The sequence below is a fragment of the Balaenoptera borealis genome, assembly GCF_965194805.1.
Source record: "Balaenoptera borealis genome assembly, chromosome: 11".
Lineage (NCBI taxonomy): Eukaryota > Metazoa > Chordata > Mammalia > Artiodactyla > Balaenopteridae > Balaenoptera > Balaenoptera borealis.
The window spans coordinates 55093248-55106595 of NC_138868.1; the positions used below are offsets into that span (position 1 = coordinate 55093248).

The 13348-nt window shown below is 36.0% G+C and overlaps 1 protein-coding gene across 14 annotated transcripts in view; it reads left to right on the plus strand.

Moving 5' to 3' along the window:
• The window catches only part of EMSY (EMSY transcriptional repressor, BRCA2 interacting), an 81490-nt gene that overhangs the window by 24962 nt on the left and 43180 nt on the right, over window positions 1-13348 (plus strand). For all 14 annotated transcript variants that reach the window (XM_082342267.1, XM_082342270.1, XM_082342272.1 and 11 more), the window contains 2 exons: window positions 930-1206; window positions 9485-9739. In XM_082342267.1, the coding sequence (XP_082198393.1) occupies window positions 930-1206; window positions 9485-9739 (532 nt within the window). The remainder of the gene's footprint in view (window positions 1-929; window positions 1207-9484; window positions 9740-13348) is intronic.

The following is a 13348-nucleotide window of genomic DNA, read 5'->3' on the forward strand; positions in this document are numbered from 1 at the left end:
TTTATCTCATGTTTTTCTCATGATTAGACTAAGGTTATGGGTTTTTGGAAGGAAGACCACAGAGATAAAGTGCCATTTTCGTCATAACATATCAAGGGTATATGCTATCAACAAGATCTTACATCATCTAGTCCCCCATTACTTTCCTAAATCTGTCTCCTACTGCTCTCTACCTTATAAATTTCAATCCCATTCATTAGGGTCCTTGAGATTTCTTGAACATACCAAGCTTGCTTCTGCCTCAGGGGCTTTGTATTTGCTACTCCCTCTTCCATTGGATGCTCTTCCTCTAGGTAGCAACATGGATCAACCCCTACTTCTAGTTTCTGCTTAGTTGTCACCTTATCAGAGAGATCTTCATTGAACGTTTTATAAAAAATCATACACCACTTCCATTTTCTTTTATTTCCTACCCTGCTTTATTGTCTCTTCCATTTATCTCTACATGACATATATTTACTTTTTTATTTGTTTATTGTTTTTCTCCCCTTACTGGAATGTAGCTCCATGAAAATAAAAACTTTGTCTGTTTTGTTCATTCCACTATCCTCAGCCTCTGGAACCATGCCTGGCACATAGTAGATGCTCAACAAATATTTATAAACGAATGACTATCCAAATTATTTTCTAGAAAAATTGTGCCAATTTATACTCCCTAAGCAGTATATTGAAATGCTTACTTTGCTGGATCTTATACAGCATTGAATATTGTCTTTTAAAATGTTTGGTTGGTAAAAATTGTTTCTTTTAAATACATTTTGATGATTACTAGTAAAGGAGAGCTTTTGTATATTTTTAGTTGTAAATTTCTTTTTCTTGAATTGCTTCATCATGTTTCATAAGCTATTTTTAAATTGTATATAACTGTGAGTCTAGATACATTAGTAGTATGGTAGGTACATGAAAATAACTTATTTTATCTTCCTTAGGTTATTATAGTGACCACATCACCAAGTTCAACCTTCGTGCCCAACATTCTCTCCAAATCCCATAACTATGCAGCAGTCACTAAGCTTGTACCAACATCAGTCATTGCTTCCACAACCCAGAAGCCACCAGTGGTTATAACTGCTTCACAGTCCTCTCTGGTCAGTAGTAGCAGCAGTGGCAGCAGCAGTTCTACACCATCACCTATTCCTAATACAGTTGCAGTAACAGCTGTGGTTTCTTCCACACCATCTGTGGTCATGTCAACAGTAGCACAAGGTAAGTGGTAATTCATCAGGTAATTCTGTCCCTGTGTTTATGGGAATTTCTTTCTTTTTAAATATTTTAATTTTATTGGAGTATAGTTGATTTACAGTGTTGTGTTAGTTTCAGATATAGAGCAAAGTGATTCAGTTATACATATGCATATATTTATTCATTTTTAGATTCTTTTCTCATATAGGTTATCACAGAATATCACAGAGTTCCCTGTGCTATACAGTAGGTCCGTGTTGGTTATCTATCTTACATGTAGTAGTGTGTGTATGTTCATCCCAAACTCCTGATTTATCCCTCCCCGCAACGTTTCCCTTTTGGTAACCATAAGTTTGTTTTCGATATCTGTAAGTCTCTTTCTGTTTTGTAAATAAGTTCATTTGTATTTTTTTTTAAAAATCACATTCCACATATGAGTGATATCATATATTTGTCTTTCTCTGCCTGACTTACTTCACTCAGTATAAAAATCTCTAGATCCATCCATGTTGCTGCAAATGGCATTATTTCATTCTTCTTTATGGCTGAGTAATATTCCATTGTATATGTGTGCCACATCTTCCTTATCCATTCCTCTGTTGACGAATTTAGGTAGCATTTAGGTTGCTTCCATGTCTTGGCTATTGTAAACAGTGCTGCAATGAACATTGGGGCGTGGAAAGTTTGAAGAAGACTTTGTGGGTGTGTTTGTATGCTTTGGGTGTGAAGGTACCATCTGTTATATCAGAGATTACCACTTTCCCTCCCCTAGTTTGAGAATGTCAAGATAGTGGGTTACTCAGTTTCCTTATATTAATATCCTTACTCTGAGATTTTTTTTTTCAAATGCACAGTACCTAGTCACCTAGGCAATTATGTAGGTTAAATCTTGTCACCACAAATTTCAAAGGCATATACAAATATCTGTAATATAATGAAATTTTTAAGTGAGAAACTTGAAATTATTTTACTATAGGTTTTTTCAGAAGAAACATTAAGTATACAACCTACAACCTCTTCAAAGTAAGTTACCCAATGATAAGAAGTAAGGGGAAGAGGATGATTTCAAGGACATGCCATTCACCTTTTCTTCAGGCTTCTAAATTTTTCTGTATGGGAGGATGATAGAAAGTATTGAGAGGAACTGAGGCTGAACTGAAGGACAATTGCTGCTTAATAGCAGAGGAAAGGAAATGTGGAAACCTCAGTTCTACGTTAGCTTAAATCACTTGAGCTCTCTTCCATATCTTTGTGTTCCTCTCATATAAAGAGCAGATAGCACACTGTCAGAATTTTCTTTTTATAGTGTTGGTAAGTCTTAAGATGGGAATCAGAGGGAGCCATTTATTATACAGAATTCATAGCCATGGTTGTAGTCTTTCAAAGGGAGCACAGAAGCAATATAGAACAGTATTTAGTATTCGTTTTCATTGAATTTTACTTGCACAATATATAGCTTAAGATAGGCTGAGACTTGGAAATATCCTAGTTTATGAACTAGTGGTGATGCAGGCATTCAAATAGGAAAACAGTGTTTTTCATAATTGCTTTAGTAATTTTAGTGTGTTCCATATAACTGTTAGCAAGGAAGAGGTTACATAGATGCAGGCGCAGTCAGTATTCATTCATTCTGCAGGTCTAACTGGTAGGATGTGAGAGCATCTGTCATTTTCTGCCTCCAATACCCATTTAATGTCTCAGTCAATGATAGGAAATAGTAGGCTTGAAATTTTCTTTTATTTGTTACCTTAAGTAATTTAAATAAACCATTCCAACCTTTCTGTTTGTGCAGCAGTAAACTACAACATAGTATTATTAAAAATAGAAATAATTTTTGTATAGAAAAGCTATATAAATGTTGGTTGCAAACATGATCCAAATTCACCATTTCAAAATTTCAAGGTGATGAGAGAAGGAAAGACCACCTGTTTCCTCACCTGACTGACCCCTGTATCAAAGTTATCATCCACTGATAGTTGTTGTTCCCTTCTAGTGCTCATCACACAGTTTGCCAAAGTCTTGCTGTACTAGAAGGATTACTGTTCTTCCAAGGAAATTGTTATTATTTGAGACAAGAGGGGTATTTCTCTTAGTTACTATCGATATATTTTTAAGCAAAATGAATATTCCATGCTTCTGTTTTTCATTCTTAATTTCTCCAACTATCTTCTGAATCTCTTGGGAACTTATGACTTCCCTATTTTCTCCTTTGTTTCTTAGCATCCTATATCTCTTTGAGTCCTAAGTCATTTTAGGGGAGCTAGACAAGACATCTCAAAGATTTCTCATAAATTCAATACAGCATGAAAGATGTAAAAGTAAACTATCTGAATGTAGATACTCAAGGAAACTATATGATTATTTTGGGTTTTTGTTTGAGATATTTAATTTAGATATAAGTGCTAAGGAAATTAAGGCATTTTCTTTTAAAAAGGTAAATGTTAGTGGAAGTGGTAACATATAAACTGCAGTTGTGATTCTGACTGCAGGGCTTCTTTAGCAGCTCTTGTGTGGGTACCTAGGGGACAAGGGCATTCAGTGTCTGCTTCTGTTGGGGACTAGAGACGGACTGTTTTAGAGCTGATGTATCTGTTTCTGGTTAGTCTTATAGGGGCAGCTGGTCGTAGAGGGGGAAGAGTCTTAGTAGCAATAACTTCGTGGCTGACTCCATGTTTATAAGTGTAGAGATGGTTCCAGAGGTACGGAGTAGGGGGATTGTGTATGGTTGGCTCATACAGGAAGTCTTAAATTCTACCAATTAGAATGCTTATTCTGAATTGGTCATCCATGAAACAGGATAACTGAAATTTTCTTTTTTATTAATTAATTAAATTAATTAAATTAATTTATTAATTAATTTAATTAATTAATTTAATTAATTAAAATTCCAAACATATAAGTGGATAGAATAGTAAAATGAACCCTCATTGTACCCATTACCCAGCTTCAAGGATGAGCAACACATCATCAGTTTTGTTTCATCTGTACCTGCTATTTTCCTCTACACATCAGTGACCCGGAATGTTTTGAAGCAAATCCCAAATATCATATAATTTCAGTTATAAATACTTCAGTATGTATCACAACTCACAATACAACTATCACATCTAGAATTTTTAACAATTTCTTCATATAATAAAATAGTTAGTTAGTATCCAAATTTCCTTGATCATGTCATAAAAAATTTTTTTTAAAGTGAGATCTAAATAAGGTCCACACATTGATTGATATGGTTATATCTTTTTAACTCATGGGTCCCTCTTCTGTTTTTTTCTTTTCTTTTCAAATTATTTGTTGAAGAAATCAGTCATTTTCCTGAGTTTCCCATAGTCTGGGTTTTGCTGATTTTAATTCCCATGGTTTAACAAGTTCTCCTGTTTATTTATTTTTTTATTAAATTTATTTATTTTATTTTTGGCTGCATTGGGTCTTTGTTGCTGCGCACAGGCTTTTCTCTGGTTGTGGCGAGCGGGGGCTACTCTTCGTTGAGGTGCGCAGGCTTCTCTTGTTGTGGAGCACGGGCCCTAGGCGTGTGGGCTTCAGTAGTTGTGGCTCACAGGCTCTAGAGCGCAGGCTCAGTAGTTGTGGTTCACGGGCTTAGTTGCTCCACGGCATGTGGGATCTTCCCAGGCCAGGGCTCGAACCCATGTCGCCTGCATTGGCAGGCGGATTCTTAACCGCTGTGCCACCAGGGAAGCCCCTCTCCTGTTTATATTTCCATAAAGCTGGTAGTTAAATCAAGAAACTTGATTAGATTCAAGTCTGATTGTTTTTGGAGATATGGGGAATGAACGTTCGATAAGTGGTATTCCTGATGTGTACCTATAAGTGTATTTAAGTGTACTTCCTGTTGCATCATTTTAGGAGGCACATGTCTGGTCTCTAATGATATTAACATTAATCGGTAGATATAAGTATTACCAAATGTTTTTATAGCTATTGGTAATCTTTCCCTAGATCATTATTTTATTGGTAGTTGCAAAATGAATTTTATCTTCATTTTCTTCATTTATTAGCTGGAATTCTTAAAGAACTTTTACTTGCTACCATGGGTTATCCTGAGGTACAGTTCATACAGGAATTATTTCCGTTTATTTATATGTTTTCAGATAATGAGATGGTTCAGTGACCAATAAGATTTTTGTTCCCCATATCATTAAGATTTCTGATGTCTGTCAATCCATCACAAATATTCTTTTGGTGCTCAAATTGTCCAATCTGTTGCAGTGGGAGCCTCTTCAAGTTGGCTCCTAAATTCTTTTGACACAGCCACAAAAGACAAATTGATCAAATTTTCCTTTTTTGGGTGGCGTCTATTTGTAGTATCAGTTATTGAGAGGAGTGTAAAAACCTCTAGCTGTAATTGTGGGTTTATACATTTTTCCCTTTGTCAGTTGTTGTCGCACGTATTTTGAGCTCTGTTATTAGGTGCATGCACGTTTAGGATTGTATATTCTTGATGAATTGACTTCCTTTTTATTATGAAACATTGCTCTTTTTCTCTGGCGGTACTCCTTATTTTGGTGTTTACCTTTTCTGATATTAATGTAGCTACTCCAACTTTCTTATAATTAGGGTTTGCATCATATTTTTCATCTGTTTACTTTTTTTTTTTTTCCATCTGTTTACTTTTAACCCGTCTGTGCCTTTGTATTTAAAATGCATCTCTTATGAACATTGTATAGTCAGGGCTTACATTTTTATCCATTCTGACCATCTTTGCCTTTTAATTGAAGTGTTTAGTCCATTTATATTTGATATAATTATCAATACGATTGAGTTTAGGTCTACTATCTTAATAATTGTTTTTATTTGTTTTCTGTATTCTTTGCTTTTCTCCCATTTTACTGTCTTCTTTTGGATTTATTAAGCTTTTTAAGAAAAAGGATTCCATTTTATCTCTTACATTGGCTTATTAGCTCTACTTTTTTTTTCTTTTTTAATAATTGCTTAGGGTAGGGTTCTTAACCTCCACATATGGACGTTTTGGACCAGATAATTCTTTGTTATGAGGGGCTGACTTGTGCATTATAGGATGTTCAGCAGCATTCCTGGCTTTTACCTACTAGATACCAGTAGCACACCCTCCTGTCATGACAATAAAAAATGTCTCTAGTGATTGCCAAATATCCATGGGCAAAAGGGAGAGCACAATTGCCCTGCTTAAGAACTCAGCTCTAGAGCTTACATTATACATTGTAAATTATAACAGTCTGTCTTCAACTTCCCATATTGTGTTAGAATCTTAGAATAATACACTTCTATTTCTATTTCTGCTCTCTCATCCTTGCACTCCGGTTATCATACATTTTAATTATATATATCATAAACCCCACATTGCATTGTTACTACTTTTGCTTTAAATGGCCAATTTTCTTTTAAAGAAATTACAGAAAGGTGGGGGGGAATCTTTTATATTTACCAACCTCATGTACTTTTCCTACTCTAGTCCTTGGTTTAGCCATTTCTCTAAGGAGCCCTGATTCATTTTAGTGGAAAGTGATAATTAGAAGAAAATCTGGGTGCTAGATATGCTCATTGCTAGGGTGTGTGTGTGTGTGTGTGTCTGCATGTAGATTTATACACACACTCACATATATACATCTATATTTATTTCTATATGTTGAAAACTTTGGGTCCATACTGATATGTCCAATTTCAAACTCTGCTTGTTAATTCTAGTTTTCTCCCTTCTTCTTCAAAAACCTAGCTTCCATTATCTTTCATATACTTACTTATTTTATCAGTTCCCCACTCTATAACCAATCTGTCATTGTTGCTGCTGTTGCCTCTACCTTCATGCAGATACCTTCCTCATTCCAGTCAGGTTCTGACATCTTGCAGACTTCTACTTCACCTGAGTTCTGACACTTTCCCCATGTCACCCTTTTGCATGATGTCTTTCTCACCCTGCTCAATTCTGACACCTGTGCCAGGCCACCCTCCTACCCAGAAGTCTTCTTCACCCAGTTTGGACTCTGATCCCACCCCTTCCTGTGGGCATCCTGCTCAAGCTTTGAGACCCTGTGCTAGGTGGCTGACATTCATGGAACCCCTCTTTATCCTACCTGAGTTCTAATTCTATATGTGGCACTGTACCCTGAGCTCCCACAGCATGTACTCCTTCCTCAACCTACTTGGACTCTGACTCCCATGCTCAGTCAGTCTCTGCAGTGGGTTCTAACACCCCATGCTTAGCCATTATTCTGCTTAGCCATCTAGTTGTCCATTGTGCTTTGCAGCATCTGATGGCTTTAGCGCTAAATTTTTGTGAATCGAAGAGCAAAAGGAAGAGGAAGGGGGCTTTTTATTTGTTAAAACAAAAATAACATTTATTACAATTTGTAATGATAGATTTGTGTGATCATTTGATTGTCTTCTCTAACCTTCCTGAAGGTAGGGACTGTTTCATGGATACAAAAGAGTTTCCCAAGGATATAGCATAAAGTATATGCTCAGTAAGTTTTTATTGAATGAATAAATATCTAAAGGAATTAAGTACTTTAATAAGATCACACAGCTATTATGAGTTTATGTGTTGAAGACATAATTTGAACACAGTTCTCTGATTCTGAAGTCACCCTGACTGCCTTTACATTAGCTACTTTTCCTATATAAGAGGATACAGAGAACGTAGATTAGTTAGGGAGTTACTCATGTGCACAGTTTACCTCAATTAATACAAGAGTTCATTATGAATGCAATATAAAGGTTAAAGTTTTCAAATAGTTTAAAAATAGTGTCTTTTACTTGAATAGCACTTTATATTCATTAAGTTATAAAATGTTGGTACTGAAAAGGGCTCCAGAGATAATCTAGTTCGGTACAACTAAGCAGTATAACATACACATGTCACCAAGATCCTAGCATTCAGGGAGGGATGGGGGTGGGCAAGGCAGGAGAATGTGTAAGTAATGTGAGTAAGCCCTCCAGGTGATTCTGACTACATCTTTCTTTTGTCTTCTCTCAAACTATTCCTCAATCTATGATTTTACCTGATCCATATAGCAACCCTTAGAGAATTATAGGGCAAGGAAAATTCAACATATGGGGAACCTGAGAGAGTCAGAGTGACTACTCAAGGCTTCTTCTTCATTTTTATTATTCTCCAGAAACATTTTACATAAAAATGTTATATTATCTAAAATTTTTTCTGTAATACAATGTAAATGTCATAGTGGGGCTGTGGTGGAGGAAGGAGTGAAATAGCCTATTTGATAATTGGAACTTGGTCATTAGGCCATCAATTTATCAGTTTCTTTTCATTGTTTTATCAGTGCTCAAAAAATTGATACGGAGATTTATAGTCTAGGTTCTTCCTGTGAGGAGTATTAATTTACTTACAGATAATAGTCCTATTGTGTTGTTGATGAATTATAAGATTACTGATGAAAAATCTTGGAGAGGGAAGAATTTCTGTCAGGCTTACCCATCTTTAGTGAAAATTGTTGGTATTTGCTACCTACGCATGCTTGCTAATATTAGTATTGCATTGAAAAGAAGTGTCTTAAAACCTTGTATCAGGAGAATTTTTTTGCTGTGGATATGTTGAATAGTATGCGCACTTGTAACTTTTCACATGATTATTTAATGACCCAGTTCTCAAGAAATGATTTTATTTGTAGATTATTGGAAATGAGATATAGAAAAGCTGTTGTACTTTGCCATGCTGAATAATTAAAAAGGTGAATGTTTCAGTGTGAATTATTTTGTCTAATGCTATGTTTAAGTTGACTCATTAGAACCTGAAAAGTAATATTCGAAAAACTGTATTACAAATAAGATTCAAAACCTAGTTTGCTTTGTTCTTGTTTTTTTTTAAAACATCTTTATTGGAGTATAATTGCTTTACATTGTTGCTAGTTGCTGCTGTATAACAAAGTGAATCAGCTATACGTATACATATATCCCCATATCCCCTCCCTCTTGCGTCTCCCTCCCACCCTCCCTATCCCACCCCTGTTCTTTTATTCACATTGAGAACCTATGTTTTTTAAGAGAAAAACCTATTGAGAGACATGTGTGAGAACATCCTGCCTGATACTTTGTTTCTTTTGTTTTGACTCTTCACCAAGGGAAAGTCAGTTAGTTTTTTGAGTGTTAGAGCAATGATGCCGCCCTTGCAAAGTTTGAGGACTAGATATAAAATATGTAAAATACCATACACATTATATCTGACACTTAGGTGCTTAATAATCATTATTTTTGTTGATTTACCTAGTTTTAAACTATTACTACAATAACCAGAAGTAGCTTTAATTATGTTTTACTATTAAATGTTCTAATCCTTACTCTTCTATAGGTGTATCTACATCAGCAATCAAAATGGCATCAACCAGACTTCCTTCTCCCAAAAGCTTAGTGGGTGCCCCAACTCAGATTCTTGCACAGTTTCCTAAACAGCATCAACAGTCTCCTAAGCAGCAGTTACATCAAGTACAGCAACAGACACAGCAACAGGTGGCCCAGCCTTCTCCAGTATCTCATCAGCAACAGCCTCAGCAGTCTCCTTTGCCACCTGGTATCAAGCCTACCATTCAAATCAAACAGGAGTCAGGTAAATGGAAAATGTTTCAGGAGATGGTAATTCTTCCCCAGTCACCAGTTCTCTGAAGATTGCGATATATATGGATTCACTTCCACATACAGTTTCCTCAAGCATGAGAGTTTTAATTCCAAAATATATTTTGAGACCCTCCTGTTGGAAATACTTATATAGAGAGAACTGGTGCTTGGGAATAGAGAAGGGAGAAAAAAGCTGTTTGCGCAGCAGGAAGAGGTTTTTTTCAGTGAACTCTCAGAAGAGATAAAGGAAGCCGAGGAAACAAACCCAGACTTTGAGCCCACTGGGGTTATGGGAAGTGAGCAGTGGAAAAATTAGTCTGGGGAGTCTTGTGTTAGAGGCCATATTGTGAATCTGGCATAAATTTGTCATGGGCAGAGGTGCTAAGATTAAAAGACATCGTGTACGGTGAAGAAGTTTGTGGTATAACAATTTAGCAGTTTATTGAAAGCATCTCTAGCACAGTGGGAACACAGGGGTAGGAGGCAATTACTGTTAAGTTATCGAATCATAAAAGTATTGAATAGAAAGACAGGTAGGATGGAGGCTTAGATACAGGGAGACGAAAAAGCCTCTTAACGTACTTAATATCTTTAAGAAAAGAAAATGGATTTTTTTCCTCCACTGAAGCTGGATTTTATTTGGTGGTAGAAAAGGACTTTGGGAGATGCTGACATTTTCAGTTTTTTGTTTGTTTTATTTTATTTTATTTTATTTTATTTATTTATTTATGGCTGCGTTGGGTCTTTGTTGCTGTGCGCAGGCTTTCTCTAGTTGTGTCGAGCGGGGGCTACTCTTTGTTGTGGTGTGTGGGCTTCTTATTGCAGTGGCTACTTTTTGTTGTGGAGCATGGGCTCTAGGTGCACTGGCTTCAGTAGTTGTGGCACGTGGGCTCAGTAGTTGTGGTGCACAGGCTTAGTTGCTCCACGGAATGTGGGAGCTTCCCGGACCAGGGATCGAACCCGTGTCCCCTGTGTTGGTAGGTGGATTCTTAACCACTGCACCACCAGGGAAGTCCCTTGTTTTATTTTTTTTTTAATTTATTATTATATTTTGTAATTATTAGCACCTTTAATTATTATGTATTTATTTATATTTTGGGCTGTGTTGGGTCTTCGTTTCTGTGCGAGGGCTTCCTCTAGCTGTGGCAAGCGGGGGCCACTCTTCATCATGGTGCGCGGGCCTCTCACTATCGTGGCCTCTCTTGTTGCGGAGCACAGGCTCCAGACGCGCAGGCTCAGCAGTTGTGGCTCACGGGCCTAGTTGCTCCACGGCATGTGGGATCTTCCCAGACCAGGGCTCGAACCCGTGCCCCCTGCGTTGGCAGGCAGATTCTCAACCGCTGCGCCACCAGGGAAGCCCCCTTGTTTTATTTTTTGATAGGAACATTTTATTATTTTTTTTGAGATGTAATTGACACATAACTTTGTATTAGTTATAGGTGTAACATAATGATTTGATATATGTATCTATTGCAAAATGATTACCACAATAAGTTAGCATCTATTACCACTCATAGTTACAATTTTTTTTCTTGTGATGAGAACTTTTAAGATTTACTCTCTTAGCAACTTTCAAATATACAATGCAGTATTGTTAACTGTAGTCATCATGCTGCACATTATCACGTCCCCAGCACTTACTTATCTTATAACTGGAAGTTTGTACCTTTTGACTGGAAGTTTGTACCATTTCACCACTGCCTCATACCTAGTATGAGGTATGGATAGTAATGCATCGATAGACATAGGGAAATTGGTCTGTAGTTTTCTCTTTGCCTGTAGTCTCTGTCAGGCTTTAGTTTCAATGGTATGTGTGCTTACAAGAAAGAATTGTAAAGTTTTCCTTTTTAAAATGCTCTGGAATTTTTTCTATTAAAGGACAGCTTTATTGAGATATAATTCACATACCATTCAATGAACCGATGTAAAGTGTACAGTTCAGTGGTAGGTAGTATATTCACAGATATGTGCAACCATCACTACAGTTGATTTTAGAACATTTTCATCACTTCCAAAAGAAACCCTGTACCATTTAGCTATCACTCCCTACTCACCATGACAACCTCTCCAGCCCTAAACAACCACTAATCTACTTTCTGTCTCTAGATTTCTATATTCTGGATTTTTATGTGAATGGAATCATATAATATGTGATCTTTTGTGACTGGCTTCTTTTACTTAACAATGTTCAAGGTTCATCCATGAAGTAGCATGTATTAGTACTTCATTCCTCCTTATGGCCAAATAATAATTCACATTTTGTTTATCCACTTGTACATTGATAACACTTGCTAGTCTCTGACTTTTTGATTCTAGCCATCCCAGTTTGTGTGAAGTGGTATTTCATTGTGGTTTTGATTTGCATTTCTCTGATGACTAATGGTGTTGACCATCTTTTCATATGCTTATTGGCCCTTTATATATCTTCCTTGGAGAAATATCTATTTATATGCTTTGCCACTTTTTAGTTGAGTTATTTGTCTTTTTATCATTGAATTGTATGAGTTTTTTTTTTTTTTTTTTACTATACATATTTTAGATATTAAACCTTTATCAGGTACATGAATTACAAATATTTCCTCCCATTCTGTGGGTTGTCTTTTCACTTTCTTGATGATGTCCTTTGAAACACAAACATGTTTAATTTTGGTAATGTACAATTTATTTTTTCTTTTGTTGCTTGTGCTTTTGGTATTGTATTTAAGAATCTTTTGCCAAATCCCAGGTTATAAAGATTTATCTTATTTTTTCCCTAAGAGATTGATAATTTTGCCTCTTAAATTTAGGCCTTTGATCTATTTTGATTAATTTTGTTATGGTGTGAAATAAGGATCCCACTTCATTCTTTCACGCATGGCTCTTCGATTGTCCCAATACCATTTGTTAAAAACACTGTTTTCCCCCCCATTGAATGGTCTCGGCACCCTTGTTGAAAATCCACTGAGCACATGTATGACTTTATTTCTGGATTCTCAATTCTGTTCCATTATATGTCTATTTGTATGTTGATTTGATTACCATTGACTTACATTGTTTTGAAATCAGGAAGTGTGAGTGTTCCTGTTTTGTTCTTTTTTAAAAGATAGTTTTGGCTATTCTGGGTCCCTTGCAATTCTGTATGAATTTTGGAATCAGCTTGTCAGTTTCTACAAAGAAATCAGCCGAGAATCTCATGGGGTTTGCATTGAATCTGTAGATCAATTGAGGAGTATTACCATCTTTATAATGTTAAATCTTCTGATCCATGAACATGGGATGTTTTTGTGTTTATTTAGATCTTTAATTTCTTTCAACAGTGTTGAAATGTGTGGTTCTTAGTGTATAAATTTTACACTTCTTTTGTTAATTTATTTCTAAGTATTTTATTTTTGTAGCTGTTGTAAGTGGAACTGTTAATTTCATCTTTTGGATTACTCATTGCTAATGTGTAGAGATGCCACTGATTTTTTGTTGATTTTGTACCTGCAACTTAGCTGAACTCACTTTTTAGTTCTAATAGTTTATAGTGAATTCCTTAGGATTTTTATATAAAAGATCAAATCATCTGCAAAGAGAGATAATTTCTGTTACAGTCTGGATGCCCTGTATTTCTTTGTCTTGC